The following is a 14,136-nucleotide window of genomic DNA, read 5'->3' on the forward strand; positions in this document are numbered from 1 at the left end:
AAAAATACCTCCCTTTTTTTCAACCCCCACCCACCGCAACCCCACCCCTACAAATAGGCTTGTGATGTTTTCTTTTTCTTATCTCTGGTTTAATTTTTAAATTTAAAAAAGTAATTCAAAAATTATCTTATTAACAAAAAAATTCAAAAGTATAAATCAAAAGAAATCTCATTGATGATAAGTGGTTCAAAGACAAAATCATCAATTTAATTCAATTTTTGACCAAATTTTGAGGGAGTTGGATTGAAGTTTGAGATGGAGTTCAATGGAGAAAAGTTTATAATTTAGTGTCTTTGTAGTTGTTCTTTGCTGGTGTTAATGGAGGAAAATGAAAAAAATTGAAGGAGAGTGTTGATGGAGAATGGATTTGAGGTTGTTAATGGAGGAATTTGAGTGTTGTTGATGTTTTGGAGAAGAAAGAATAAAAGGTGTCTATTTTTTTATTTCTTTTAAAAAAATTCCTTTAGATTTTAAATATAATATTAGTGATTTTTTTTTTACAAATATACACATTTTTTTTCTTTAAATGAATATTTAAAAGAAATGAAATAGACAAAAACTGAGTTTTAATGCACCCAATAGCGCTTGTTTACACGCAGGCAGTTAAGGAAGGATTTTAATACACTTTAAAGATGTTAAGGGGGGTAAATAAATAGAATTTAAGTTTAAGTGCTAAAGTAAGTTGAGTGGACAAGTTCAGAAGGGAAACATGTCTTCACTCAACTATATATGGCATTCATAAAGTGGACATTCACTATATATGGTAATATATTTATAACACTCCCCCTTGAATGTCTAATAGATAGATAATGTGCCTCGTTAAAACCTTACTAGAAAAAAACTCAAGGGGAAAAAAATCTAAAGAAGGAAATAGAGTACACATCTCTAACAATACACATATAAACTGCCTCATTAAAAACCTTACAAGAAAAATCTAATGGGACAAAACCTTGTAAAGGAAAAAGAGTACAGCGCGTATTAACTCCCCTTAATGAGAACATCCTTGAACCTTTGCATCCGGATCTTATGCATCATCTTCTTGAAAGTTGCAGCTGAAAGAGACTTGGTGAATAAATCAGTCATATTATCACTCGAATGAATCTGTTGCACGTTAATATCACCATTCTTTTATAACTCATGTGTATAGAAAAACTTAAATAAAGTGTGATTCGTTCTATCTCTTTTATGAATCCTCCCTTAAGATGTGCTATGCATACTGCATCATCTCTGTATAAAATTATGGATACATTGTCACATTTCAAATAACATTTTTCTCGAATGAGATGCATCATAGACCTCAACCGTACTCTTTCTCGGCTTGCTTCATGAATAGTTACTATCTCAGCATGGTTTGATAAAGTGGCTAAATAAACAGCTTTGTATATCTCCAAGATATGACAGTACCACTACATATGAACACATAGCCTATTTGAGACCGATCTTTATGCGGGTCAAATAAGTACCCAACATCAAAATGACTAATAAGATTAGGAACTTTAGAATAATATAAGCCCATATCAATAGTCTCTTTAGGTACTATATATGAGGTTGATCTCATTCCGATGTCTCCTAGTAGGAGCAAAACTATACCTTGCTATCAAATTAATCAAAAAGGCTATAGGCCTCGTAGTATTTGCAAGATACATGAGTACACCAATTGCACTAAGATATGGTACTTCATAACCAATCCAAATTGATATATTTCTCATTTCAGCAAATAATCTATTGCTTTTGAAAACTCTCCAAGAGTTTCAATAATTTTCAAGCCATAAGATTATACAATATAAGGATTATAAATAAGTTTCTTAGAAACTTTTATATGGTTCAAACATTTTTAATCCTTAAAGAAGTTTTCAGGTAATTTTTGTCAAGAGACAATATTCAGCATTTCATGTATGACATCTTCAAGTGTCTGGACTGTAACTCAAATAAGTTTAATGCTTACCAATATGCATCCTTTTACGTTACTTGATTAATGTTTCTACGCAGGATGCTTAAATATATGTAGAATTCAGATCCTCGTGATCTTTCACAATATTGCGCCAATATTGTAACAAGGATATTAATGATATATCATATCGTATTGGTTCACAGTGTGACATAACATTTTGAGTTCTCATTACTTCATTATTTTTAGGTACCTGAACCTCTCATAAGATTTCATGAAGTGTTATGTCGTAGGCTCTTCAAGAGCACATTGCCTTCTTATTATGATTATTTGCTTCTTATCCTTTTCAAGGGTTATTTTATTTGAAATTGATTGGTCTACCACGCTTCACATATGCATAAGCTTTGTCCTTTAGGGACATAAAATAGGAGCACTTGCAGTTTAATATGAGATGCTTTCGACATTTAACTTGAATTGTCTTTTGAATGAGGATCTGATGATAATTCCTCACATATTTCTTAGTTGCTTATAATCTCCCCCTTATTTTAGGAAAACTAACATACATCCTCCATTTTCTTTGAGGAATTCATCTTTGTGCATTATGATATATTCATTAATCGTATACCGCACATCAAAACTATTAGATGGAATAGTTAATTCTTGACCTTGAACCAATTGAGAGGAAAGAAATAATCATAATTTATTGGTCTAATGCAAACAACTGCTATTGTATGCAACATATCATATTTCAAACCACTACATGAAGTTTTGTTCTCATTAGCAATAATTTAGCTATTTATCGAAGGCATTCAATGCCAAACCATCATCATCAAGATGAATTGTCTTGATTACAAGATCTAAAAATTATGCTCTTACCTCAATTTTATTGAGCAAGCAACTTTATGAATGTCAAACTGTAGGTTGACAATGAATGTACATGTGATCATCTTATTGATGCATATTTTAACATATCACATGATAGGTGAATGGACCCTTATTCACCTTTCATATTTTTCATATTTTAAGGGATCCAATCCTAATATCAGTTGGTCCAACCAACTTATCATGAGAACAAGAAACATCAACAATTTTTGAAGAATCTTCTAGTTCTTCAATACATGTCTAATACTCAATATACACATCTACGAGATGTCACAATCGTTCATATAAACTTATGAACTTTTATACTAGTAAACTTCAAGTTTACCATGGCATGTGCTTTTTGCTTTAGTAAATTTCAGATTTACTATTACATGAATAAATTTCAGATTACTACTTTAGAAGCATATTTTAAAATAACTCTTCTCAATCATTCAGCCTCTTTCAGAGGTGAGTTGTGATACCATCACAATCAAGTGCACGGTTGCATTAATAAGCTTCTCATTCCCCAAGAATGAAATATAATTGTGCCTTAAGCCTATCAAATGTTAATAGCTTATAACTTCTTTCATGATACTGCTACTTCAGGAGCAAATCGAGGCATATGTATAATGTGGAGAATTTTTCTCTTAACATATCTTTCAGAGTACATCATATATTGCTATCGCATTCACTTCAAGAATGGAGCAAATTGTCATCATTCGAACTTATTATATATTGCTACCACATTCACTTCATGGAATGGAGCATATTCAATGGATAAGTTTCATGACTTTTTATCAAAAACACGTTATTTCGCCTTAGCCATCATGGTATCATCAACATGGTGCATTGAGATTCAAACTCAACGTATTATCCATATAAAGGCGTCTTAGGCATAAATTGATGGGACTTAAACCCAATATTTTATCATAGCGCATCGAAACTCTAACTCAATGTCTTACCCTTTTAATGCGATGAAACTTGAATCCACCGTCTTAACCTCAATCAATAATAATTAGAACTCACGTATGAGCCTTTTGAAAATACTATCACTAGCAGTGATTATATTACATAAACTAACCACTGCTCGTGACCAAATATTGTTGGCTAACTCTACAAGGACTCAAGTATACATACAAAGCACTGTGAGGTATTTAATGTATGAGACTGTCACTTTTGATAGACATCTTTAAATAAATAGTTATAATAACAAAAGTATTGAAATTAATGATATGCAACAACATAAGGTATAAGTGACAATGCTGCCAAATTACCGTCTCTGCCGTTATAACTTTAAAAAGCAAGACTCAATAATTTTCCTAGGGAATTTAGATAATTGAATCTTCAGGAAAAGAAATCAAATATCTCCGAGACCATAACTCTATCCAAAATCATATTATGTTACCCGTTCTACCCAAACTAAATGCTAAAACATAATTAAAACTCAAACATATATATACCTCGGAAAGAATGTAAGTATTTCTTGCTTGTGCTTATAACGTGTTTTGAAATATAAAACAAAGAACAAGAAGAATGAAAAGAAGAATGGAGAGAGTAATTATTATTTCTCTTGAGGAATTCTTGATGAGTTAATTACAATGAAGGAAACCCCCTTTATTTATAGAGGAAAACTAACCTTGGGGTTTCAAACTTTTCCATAAATAGACATTCACTATATATAGTAAAGTAGACATTCACTATATATGGTAATATATTTATAACAAAGATGATAATCTTTTGCACTCGAACAATCTTTTCTGTTAATTGTAACAACAATAACAACATGCCTACTAATACACATGTTTTACCACTATCTCGGGAGGATGAAAGGTTATTTTTGAAAGATCTTCGGCTCAAGTGCAATAGAAAATAAAATAACCAAACCCAACATAAGAACTTTACATAAATAGAGTAAAGCATCCAGTATCCTCTGAACTGTGACCAAATTGGTTACGACACACTCCAACTTCACGCGGCTCCTATTATCCCCTGAACTAAATGTTAGCATAATTTTGTCAATCTTTTTAGCTGATGGGGCACCTTTTGTCAACCTTTTTAGCTGATGTGGCACTTTTGATGTGAGCCCCATTGTATGTAATAAATGTGCCAAATCAGCAGAAAAGAGTGACAAAATATGCTAAAATTGAGTTCAAGGGTAATAGAATCCCTGTAAAATTGAAGTGGACCGTAGCAATTTTGATCATAGTTCAGAGGGATACAAGATGCTTATCTCACATAAATACAATTTCTTGTCTCCAATAAAATAATCATGAGTTTTCTTACGAAGATGAAGAGGTATGAGTTATGTGAGGTGTGGTATAAATGTTTTTAGTGGTTTTCCATATTCATTTGGTTTAAGCTAGCTCCGCAAACATCTCAATTTTGAGAATGTACATCCAGAATGCACTTAAAGGTATCTATGTGCATTTTCATAGTTAAGGTATTTGTGAGAACATTTTTGTCAAGTTGAAATGTCTAGATGGTTACAATGAAAGTTTGGGCGTTCAGCTGTTAGTAGAGGCCACGTTAAAGAGTGTGTGTGTATAAATATATATATATATATATATATATATATATATATATTGTATATGAAACCAACATAGGATCATAGCAGTAACTGAAAAAAGAAAAAAAATAATGTGTATAACTGTTGGATTTTTAAGATGTGCAAATGAAAAATGAATAGATGTTTCAACAAAAAAAACATTTTGAGAAAGGATGCAATTTGAATAGCACCTTTTCACTTTCAATGCTAGTGACCTTTCTGATAGATTGCGACTTCTCCAATAAGATAGAACTGTTGAGATTTACCTTTCTTTTATGATTTTCATTAATGATAGAATATTTTTATTTTTCTCTTTTTAGTCTAAGAATATTTTATATTATTTACTTCCTTTTAAATGTAGGGTTTATTAATTGCAGAATATTTAGTCTAATAGTTATAAGGAAAATATCATATTTTTCTTGTATATTTTATACTTAGTTTCTTATAAATAGAGATGTAATCTTCTATTTGAATTAGTGAAAAATCAATATCAAGAGTTATTATTCAGTTTCTGTTTAATTTTCTTTCTTATCTCTTTCATTCCATAACAGTGGTATCAAAAGCCTTCATCGATCCTCATGGATCTGTGAATTTATTGAAGAAAAAATTTTCAACCACTTTTAATTTATACCTATTTTCAACCTACTTTTAATCTTACTTTTATTTTTAACGTAAAACTATTTTTAACCCTTACTTTTATTTTTAACGTAGGGCTATTTTTAATCAACTTTTAACCCATATAATTTTAAATCTTGTTTTCAAACCATGAAAAGCAATACTTTTTCTTTCAACGCCCCCACAAACCTTCACTGGTAAAAATTATCAAATTTGGGCAGTTAATATGAGATCTTATCTTGAAGCTTATGATTTGTGGAAAGTTGTAAAGGAAGACAAACATATACAACCACTTCCAGCAAATCCTTCTGCTGCCGAAATCAAACTTCACTCAGAAGAGAAATCGAAAAAATATAAAGCAAAAATTATAATTCAAAATTCAGTTGTTGATTCAATTTTTACTAAAATCATTGCATGTGAAATAGCTAAAAAAGGCATTATGTGGAAGTTGCAAACAAAATGATCATGTCACAAAAGTATGCAAGTTCAAAGACACTCAAGACAATTCAAAAGCACTGTTTATGGAAGAAGAACATAAACACGAGCAAGACCCACTTTTTTAGATTGTTGCAACAAAATAAAGAAAAAATGCACTTTTTAAGAATAATTAAGTGGTCAAACTCAAGTTGGAGTATCCAACTTGAGTTTGAGGGGGAATGTTGAGATTTACCTTTCTTTTATTTTATGATTTTCATTAATAGTAGAAAAGTTTTATTTTTCTCTTTTTAGTCTAAGAATATTTTATATTATTTACTTCCTTTTAAATGTAGGATTTATTAATTGCAGAATATTTACTCTAATAGCTATAAGAAAAATATCATATTTTTCTTATTTATTTTATACTTAGTTTCTTGTGAATAGAGATGTAATCTTCTATTTGAATTAGTGAAAAAAATCAACATCAAGAGTTACTCTTCAGTCTCTATTTAATTTTTTTTCTTGTCTCTTTCATTCCATAACAAGAACAAGTACCTCTTCATATAACCTTTTCGTTGGCTATAAATTCGTAGTAGCAGCCTCAGTTTTCTACATTGAATTTTCTGAACTTCTTCGGCAATATTTTCGATTGGCTCCGTCATTTGATTTCACCGTTGTTCTATAAATTGAAGTGTCGCTTTTATAGAATAGTTTTCCATTCTTTTTTGGGAGAAATTAATTCATATACCTTGGGCAACAGAGAACGAATTAGATTCATTCACAAGAAATAATTTTATTTTGTTTTGTCTTTTTAAATCAAACTAAAGTTCCTGCTTTCCGGATATTCTGATTATGAACACAGATACCAAAAATAACAAAGTATCACCAATCAAAAAGATGTTACTATAACCAAAAACAATCTGCATTATCTTTTACATTATGTACGAAACACATTTGTGAGCCAAAAAAATTGGCAACAAACAGAATAAAACGAACATTGAAACTGCATATTCTGAGCTTTGAACCTATACAACGAAATACTTTATCTATACACATTATAACCGACGAATAACTTTTTTCTTTCTTTCATATACATAAGCTCGGAAGAACTCCAAAATTCAAAAGGAACACAGGCAAAATTTCACTTTTCAGACACATATTCATCCTCCCGGGAACTGTAGAAACACATCTAAGGTTGAACATATTACCTTCTTTCAGTTGCTTTTAAGATACCGCTTCCTGTTTGTCAATGCTTGTCTCAACTTTGTTGATTCCTTTCTGCGCAGTTAGTTTATCTGCTGCTTCGTATGATAGCTTTCTAGGCTTCATAGCACGTTTCCAATTGGCTGAAGTTGTTTTAACAGAAACTGGTGTTTTCGTTGTTTGAGTTTTATTACTGGTAGGAGTTTTCCGTGCTGTCCTGTTAGCACTTTTTGGACTTGATTGAACAGGAATTCGACTTTCCCATGGCCGTGCAGCGATCCAGCGATCTGTCCAGCTCCAGCCCCAATGAGCTTTGCCTAATTCATGGTTACTTGATCCGACTATTGGGTTGGAATTGGCTCTCCACTGTGACAAAATATTCCGAGCGATGATGATTCTTGTTATGAAATGAACAATGTAAATACTCCATCCATCCCAAAATAAGTGTCGCTTTAGCTCATTTCACGATCATTGAGAAAAACATCAAATACAAGGTACAGTTTACTAAGTTACCCCTATTTATTAGATGTTTCTTGAGAATTGAATGCTATTAAGTAGTTATTTAGTGTAAGGATATCGTTGGAAATAATTACTCTCTATGTCTTGAATTTCTAAAACGACACTTAATTCAGGACAATTTTTTTTTGGCTAAAACGACACTTATTTTGGGACAAAACGGAGTGCTATATAATAACCTAGAGAATCGTATCAAATCAACATGCCTGATGTGAAAATGCATACGCCATAGTTCGTTCCCGCTTCACTGCTGCTGCTTCTCTCTGATGTATCCTTGATAGAACAACTTCCATTGTTTCAGGGCCACCATTCCACTCTACCTGTCAGCCATTAGCTCGTGTTAGAGAAGTAATGGAATTGAATACTGCATAATGCAGAGCCAAAAAACTTGTGAAGTTAAACTTATGTTGCTCGGACTCTTCAGAAAATATCTGCGGATACATGTCAGACCCTCCAATAGTGCTTTTTTTAAGGATCTCACATGCGTGCGACAACATTTTTGGAGAGTCTGAGCACCATAAGAGTTGATATATCAAATTTTAAAACATTTTGAGTGGCACTTCTAACTAGCACGAGTTGAAACCCACTTCTTACAACATGCCTTTTCTTTTTCCACCCCACCCCCTAGGAAGATCAATAGAGTTCCCACATAGGACTTGGAATGTGACACCAAAACCAATATTTGGAATGTAAGAAAAGAAAAAGGCAACTTAATTCCCTCAAATTGTACCAACATAACAAGTTGATTTAATTAGAAATCAGTTCAGGCATCAAATTCTGAAGAACTACTACAGGAATCATAGCTCATAAGAACCAAAAATATCTCAAAGTAGAGATTTTGTTCCTTCGTACTTCATAGTTTCTTCATTAACAAGATTGCATGTATTCCTTCAACAATGTTCTGTTTCATTTGTCTAATTAAACTTGTGTTGCAACCAAACAGTGTTGTCTGGGAAATATTTTAATTTTAGCGTGAACAGAACTGACAGGTAAAGACCATAACAAAAAATAAATAAATAAACTAGTACTCCTCCGTTTTAATTTGTTTGTCTTACTTTCCTTTTTAGTCATTTCAAAAAGAATATCTCTTTCCTTTTTTGGCAACTTTTTAATTTTAACTTTCCATATGGTGTGTAAGAGCACATGATTAAAGGACTTCATTACATTCCATATATCTTTAGTTTAAGACCACAAAATTGAAAAGTCTTCTTTATTTCTTAAAATTCGTGACATGTAAAACCAGGCAAACAAATTGAAAATGGAGGGAGTACTAACAAAGAAAGATTTGAAAGACTTCAATATTTTATGGCAAATCTAGTATAAACCAGTCAAGAGCAGAAGAAAATGGCTAAGTGTAACCTCAAAGTTATGAAGCTTTGCCTCTAGCTTCAGTTGATTCTCCAGCTTCTTCTGCTTAAGACGTCCCTCTATGACCATACGAACACGGCGAGCTCTAATATCAGATTGTATCCTGTTCCATGAATGAAGTGCACTCAAGGTTGTCGAAGCCTGTTTTCTCACAGAAGGGCGTTGTGTCATGGCATGTAACCTTGATATTCCTTTTAAGCAACGCAAAGTTTTTCTTGCCTGAAAAAGGAGGAAAAATATATTCAACATATAGAAAGAGTTCTAGAAATTTCTTTGAATAACTTTAGGAAAACAAGTTAGGGCACTCATGACATGATCATCACTACTGCAAATTATAACTTACGAAATTAGCCAAATTATGTTAACATGGTTTTACATTGTTTAGCATGATTCATTATGATTATGATATAAATATTTTGGTGTGAACTGCATCATTTTAATGTTTTCTCATTACTGTTTTTCTCCATCTCGTTTCTGCTGTTCATGTCACGACAAGCTTAACACTACTAAGAGAGCATCAATCTAACTGTCAACATGAATCCAAAATATTATTTGATACCTTAATACCTAATCATCAAATAAATCAATGTTACGTCCAGGCATGGTCAAAAGTATAGTCAATTTACACTGTTGCGCCAAATCCATCAAAAAGATACAAACGAAAGCAACAAAAATTATTGGCTTGAGGAGGGGGAACAACTGGTCTGTTTCCGACGCATAAAAGTATGAACTACTAATATGTGCTCCCTTGATTGGTTTGTTAAATTTGGCTTCGTGTCCCCAACTAGCATTACGGAAATCAGAAAAGTAAAAGCAACGCTACTCCATAACTGCGAAGACATAAAACATTTTGCTTTTCAAGAAAAGGACATCAAAAGAGGAATTTACTCGGGAATTATATAGGCTTGATATGAAGTTTGCTATAATCTTTATGCAAATTATATTACCATATATGCACGGAAAGCTGTCTGAATCCTTATGGCTGCGTTATCCTCAGAAAGAATTCCCATTTCTCTGTGCTTTTTGACAGAAGCACCACTTCTTCTTGAAGGCTCTTTCTGAGAGTGGGCATCCCCCTTGCGTCCAATAGAAGTTCCCTGTCTCAAGAAAAAATTACGAATAATGATTGATCTTGTCTAGTACTAGGGAAGAAAGCTACTCTCGAAAATAACTGAAGAACGGGCAATAACATAATCATTATTTATGAGGGTGTACCCGTTATCCACTAATGATTTCACTTCCCGTCTTAAGAATACTTCAATTTTATTTTAACCGCCATACATAACTCTTTCAACCATTTAGTCAAGCCACACACACACACACATGGAGGAATTAATGGCGAGGCCATTGTAAGAATCAATCTGAGAGAGCAAATGACTTTTACTTAAACCTTTAAACAAACTATTATTTATCAAATGTATTTTCTTGTCCACGATACCTGTAATATTATGTAAATCTCAGCGTTGTCTGGAAATTAAGATATATAAATGATCCCTAGCTTCTGAAATCCATAAGTTAAAGAAAAATGTTGATACGATAAGTAGCAGGAAGCTTACCTTTATTCTTTTCGAACTGCCATCTTTTGCTTTTCTCAAACTGATTACATTTTTAAGCCAATCAGAACCCATTGCTGATGCTTGTTATATCTATGTCTTAACCTGCAGGGCATAACAAAATTGAAAGGAACGCGTATTAGTTAAGAAGTTTGCTACTTTTCATATGCCACGCCTAATACATACTTGAATCCGAGGATGGAAGAAAATGACGACATTTCAAATGGTTGTGCATCAAGAAGGAAGAATTGGACTTACAAATACAATTCTTATGCTACAAGAAAATGTGACTTCAACCGAAAAAATGAAAATAAGTAGTAGTTGATTTCAATTTATTTTACTTTAACAACTTTGGGAAGTTAGGAAAGTGAGATTTAGGAGGACTACACTCTCTCAAGGAAGGTACAAACAGCGGGATATAATGAGAATTCACATAGGCAACCACGACTAACTTAGATTTGAGGCATAATTTTTCAATCACTATGCAGAACAACAACCGAAGTAAAAGTTCTACAATAAAATCTGCCAGCTTAGCACTTGTTATATTATATGGAACTTTTCTAGTAACAGCAAGATAACTACAGCTCATGGGAATAAGTATGTGAATACAAGTGATGTAATGATTTGGTGGGCCAATGAAGAAGGAAGAATTATTCCATAACCTTAAAATAGACACATGAAACAGCCTAGAAAGTTTTAATTATAGACTATACAGCACATTAACAAATATAATACTTAATGATCTGATACCTTGCATATAGCATCACCAAAGTATGTACTTAACACGTTACCTACTGCTTAATGAAACGCTTCTGCTAGCAACTAGCAATCCTCTTCTTATGTGAAATACAAGCAAGAAAAGATGTTCATGTCAAACTTCTATAACCATCTCGCAAATCTGAATGGCACAGGCCTATTTGTAATTTTATTCAGAATAAGAACATACCTCCCAAGCCTTTTTCCAAATTAATCATTCCCTCACCAACCATAGATGCCATAAGGTGTTGCAAAATATTTGATCAAGCATTACTTAATATATATATGTTTATGGTCTAATATGCATTACTCCATATATCACTAGGGTACACAACAAAAAAAAACTCCGAGTAGATAGGTCAAAGATTTTGTCTAAACAGAGGTCGATCCAGGCAATGAGCATCATTGTGTCCACGACACACTCCACTGTTTTAGGATAATAAGCCAGAATTAGCATAACATATAATTAACGAATTTCTTCACACAGACACAAACATGTAATAAAATTCAAACTAATCATTATGCACCCCCACCCCCTACCCCAATTGCCAACCATGCGAACTCATCCCAATCTCTAAAATAAAATAGACAGGTTGCAGGAGGATCATTTGCAGATGGACAACAGAGGGTTGCTCAGAGTAACTGAGTAAGCACCCTCCACCTCCAACCTTAAGGTTGCAAGTTTGAGTCAACAAGAGAGCAAAAAAGGTGGGAGCTCCGAGGGAGGAGTAAAGAAAAGAAAATTTGCAGATGATCTGCTGCACTTAAAGCATAATCAGGGTCAGAGCACTAATATGTTTATATTAACAAATTTATCAAATATGTACAAAATTATAATTCAGAACCCAGTTACTGACACTTGATATCGCTATAGTAAATTTAGAACCCATAAAGTTCAAATCTTGGCTCCGCCTCTAACTCTCTTAACTCTATTAATAGGTAAAAAAAACCAACAACAACACACCTAGTGTAATCCCACAAAATGCAAAATGGGGTTTGGGATGGGTAGAGTGTATGTGGAACACACCACTACCTCATAGGAAGAGAGGTTGTTTCCGATAGACCTCAGCTCAATAAAAAGAAAAAAAAAATTAGAAAAAAAAAGCCCCTTTTTTGTTTCTAGTTTCACTAAGGAAGCAATAGCACAGAGCAAATAATCCAATGAACTAACACTATTATTGACTTTTTTCCCGCATCAACACACACAAATCCTCATTTCCCATTACAAATTTTGGTCACATAAAGATCACACACATACATATTTACACCAGAAATTAACAAGAACACAATAAAAATGTAATCTTTAGACATAGAACATAAAGAAATAAATTGTGGACAAAAACTTTGGTCAGACAAAGAATACCCCAGATACATATTTAGACCAAAAAGTAACAAGATCACAATAAAAAAGAAATCTTGAAACATTGAACATAGGAAAAAAAAATCTGGGTAAAAATTATGATCAAACAAACATTACCCAAATACATATTTACACCAGAAATTAACAAGAACACAAAAAAGTAATTTTGAAACTTTGAACATAAAAAAACTACTCTCTCCGTTACTAAATAAGTGATTGTTTTAGCTTAAACACATCCTTAAACTATTAGCTCCTAGAAAACAAAGAGTAATTTTTACTAATTTATCCTTAATAAATACCTTAAAAAAATAGTAACTCTTTAATGATTTTTTAACAGAATAACATGATTAAAATCTTCTTAATTATCTAAAACACCATTTATTTAGTATCATAATTTAAAAAAAAAAAAAGCTAAAGAACCACTTATTTAACAAGGAAAGAAGTAAATAAATTGTGGGTACAAGAACTCAAGAACATACCAAAATAGTAGCTAAAGAACTTGCTGGCAAAAGGGTGTCTTGAAAACACAGAGAAAAAAATAATGTAGTGATGACAGTAAAGTAAAGCAAAGTAGTAGTATGAGTGGAAGAGAAGAAATAATGTAAAAGCAAAAAGAAAATGAAGTAAAAGGGTAGTTACTATACATTTGTCATTTGTGTGTGAAAAAATTATGTGGATTGGCCATGGCCTAATCTAAATTTTATACATTATTAATATATAAAATATTATACACTCACATAAACTTGATTTTTGCTAGCAAGTTACTCCATTTTTTTTCTAATTTTTATGTATAAAAAATTAAGTAACAAGTTAAATTTACTTAATGATTTGTTTGAACTCTTCTTTTTTAGTCCCTTTAAAAAAAAAACATGAACGTTTACCTTTTTAATAATTTTTTAGTTTCAATTTTCTATGTGATATATTTAAGATCACAAGATTAAATAATATTTTAATATATTTGATATATATTTAATTTAAGATCACAAAATTTTAAAATTATTTTTTATTTTATTAAAAAAGTCAAGCCCGATCAATCAATTTGAGAAGCAGGGTA

General features: G+C 32.1%; 1 protein-coding gene across 2 annotated transcripts; it reads right to left on the reverse strand.

Annotated features, from left to right (window-relative positions):
- Positions 1–7,206: 7,206 nt before the first annotated feature.
- Positions 7,207–13,772, reverse strand: LOC107845726 (protein IQ-DOMAIN 9). Of its 2 annotated transcripts, none has more exons than XM_016690195.2 (6): positions 13,727–13,772; positions 10,970–11,071; positions 10,361–10,510; positions 9,405–9,632; positions 8,252–8,365; positions 7,207–7,895 (listed from the first exon to the last, which is right to left on the reverse strand). In XM_016690195.2, exons 2-6 carry the CDS (start codon positions 11,039–11,041, stop codon positions 7,551–7,553), a joined length of 909 nt encoding a protein of 302 aa, XP_016545681.2. In that variant the 5' UTR covers positions 11,042–11,071; positions 13,727–13,772; the 3' UTR covers positions 7,207–7,550. The 2 variants fall into 2 exon arrangements, with proteins under 2 accessions (XP_016545681.2, XP_016545680.2); XM_016690194.2 differs by having other exon boundaries at positions 13,562–13,771.
- Between the last annotated feature and the right edge of the window lie 364 nt (positions 13,773–14,136).

Source organism: Capsicum annuum, chromosome 10 (assembly GCF_002878395.1).
Source record: "Capsicum annuum cultivar UCD-10X-F1 chromosome 10, UCD10Xv1.1, whole genome shotgun sequence".
Classification (NCBI taxonomy): Eukaryota; Viridiplantae; Streptophyta; class Magnoliopsida; order Solanales; family Solanaceae; genus Capsicum; species Capsicum annuum.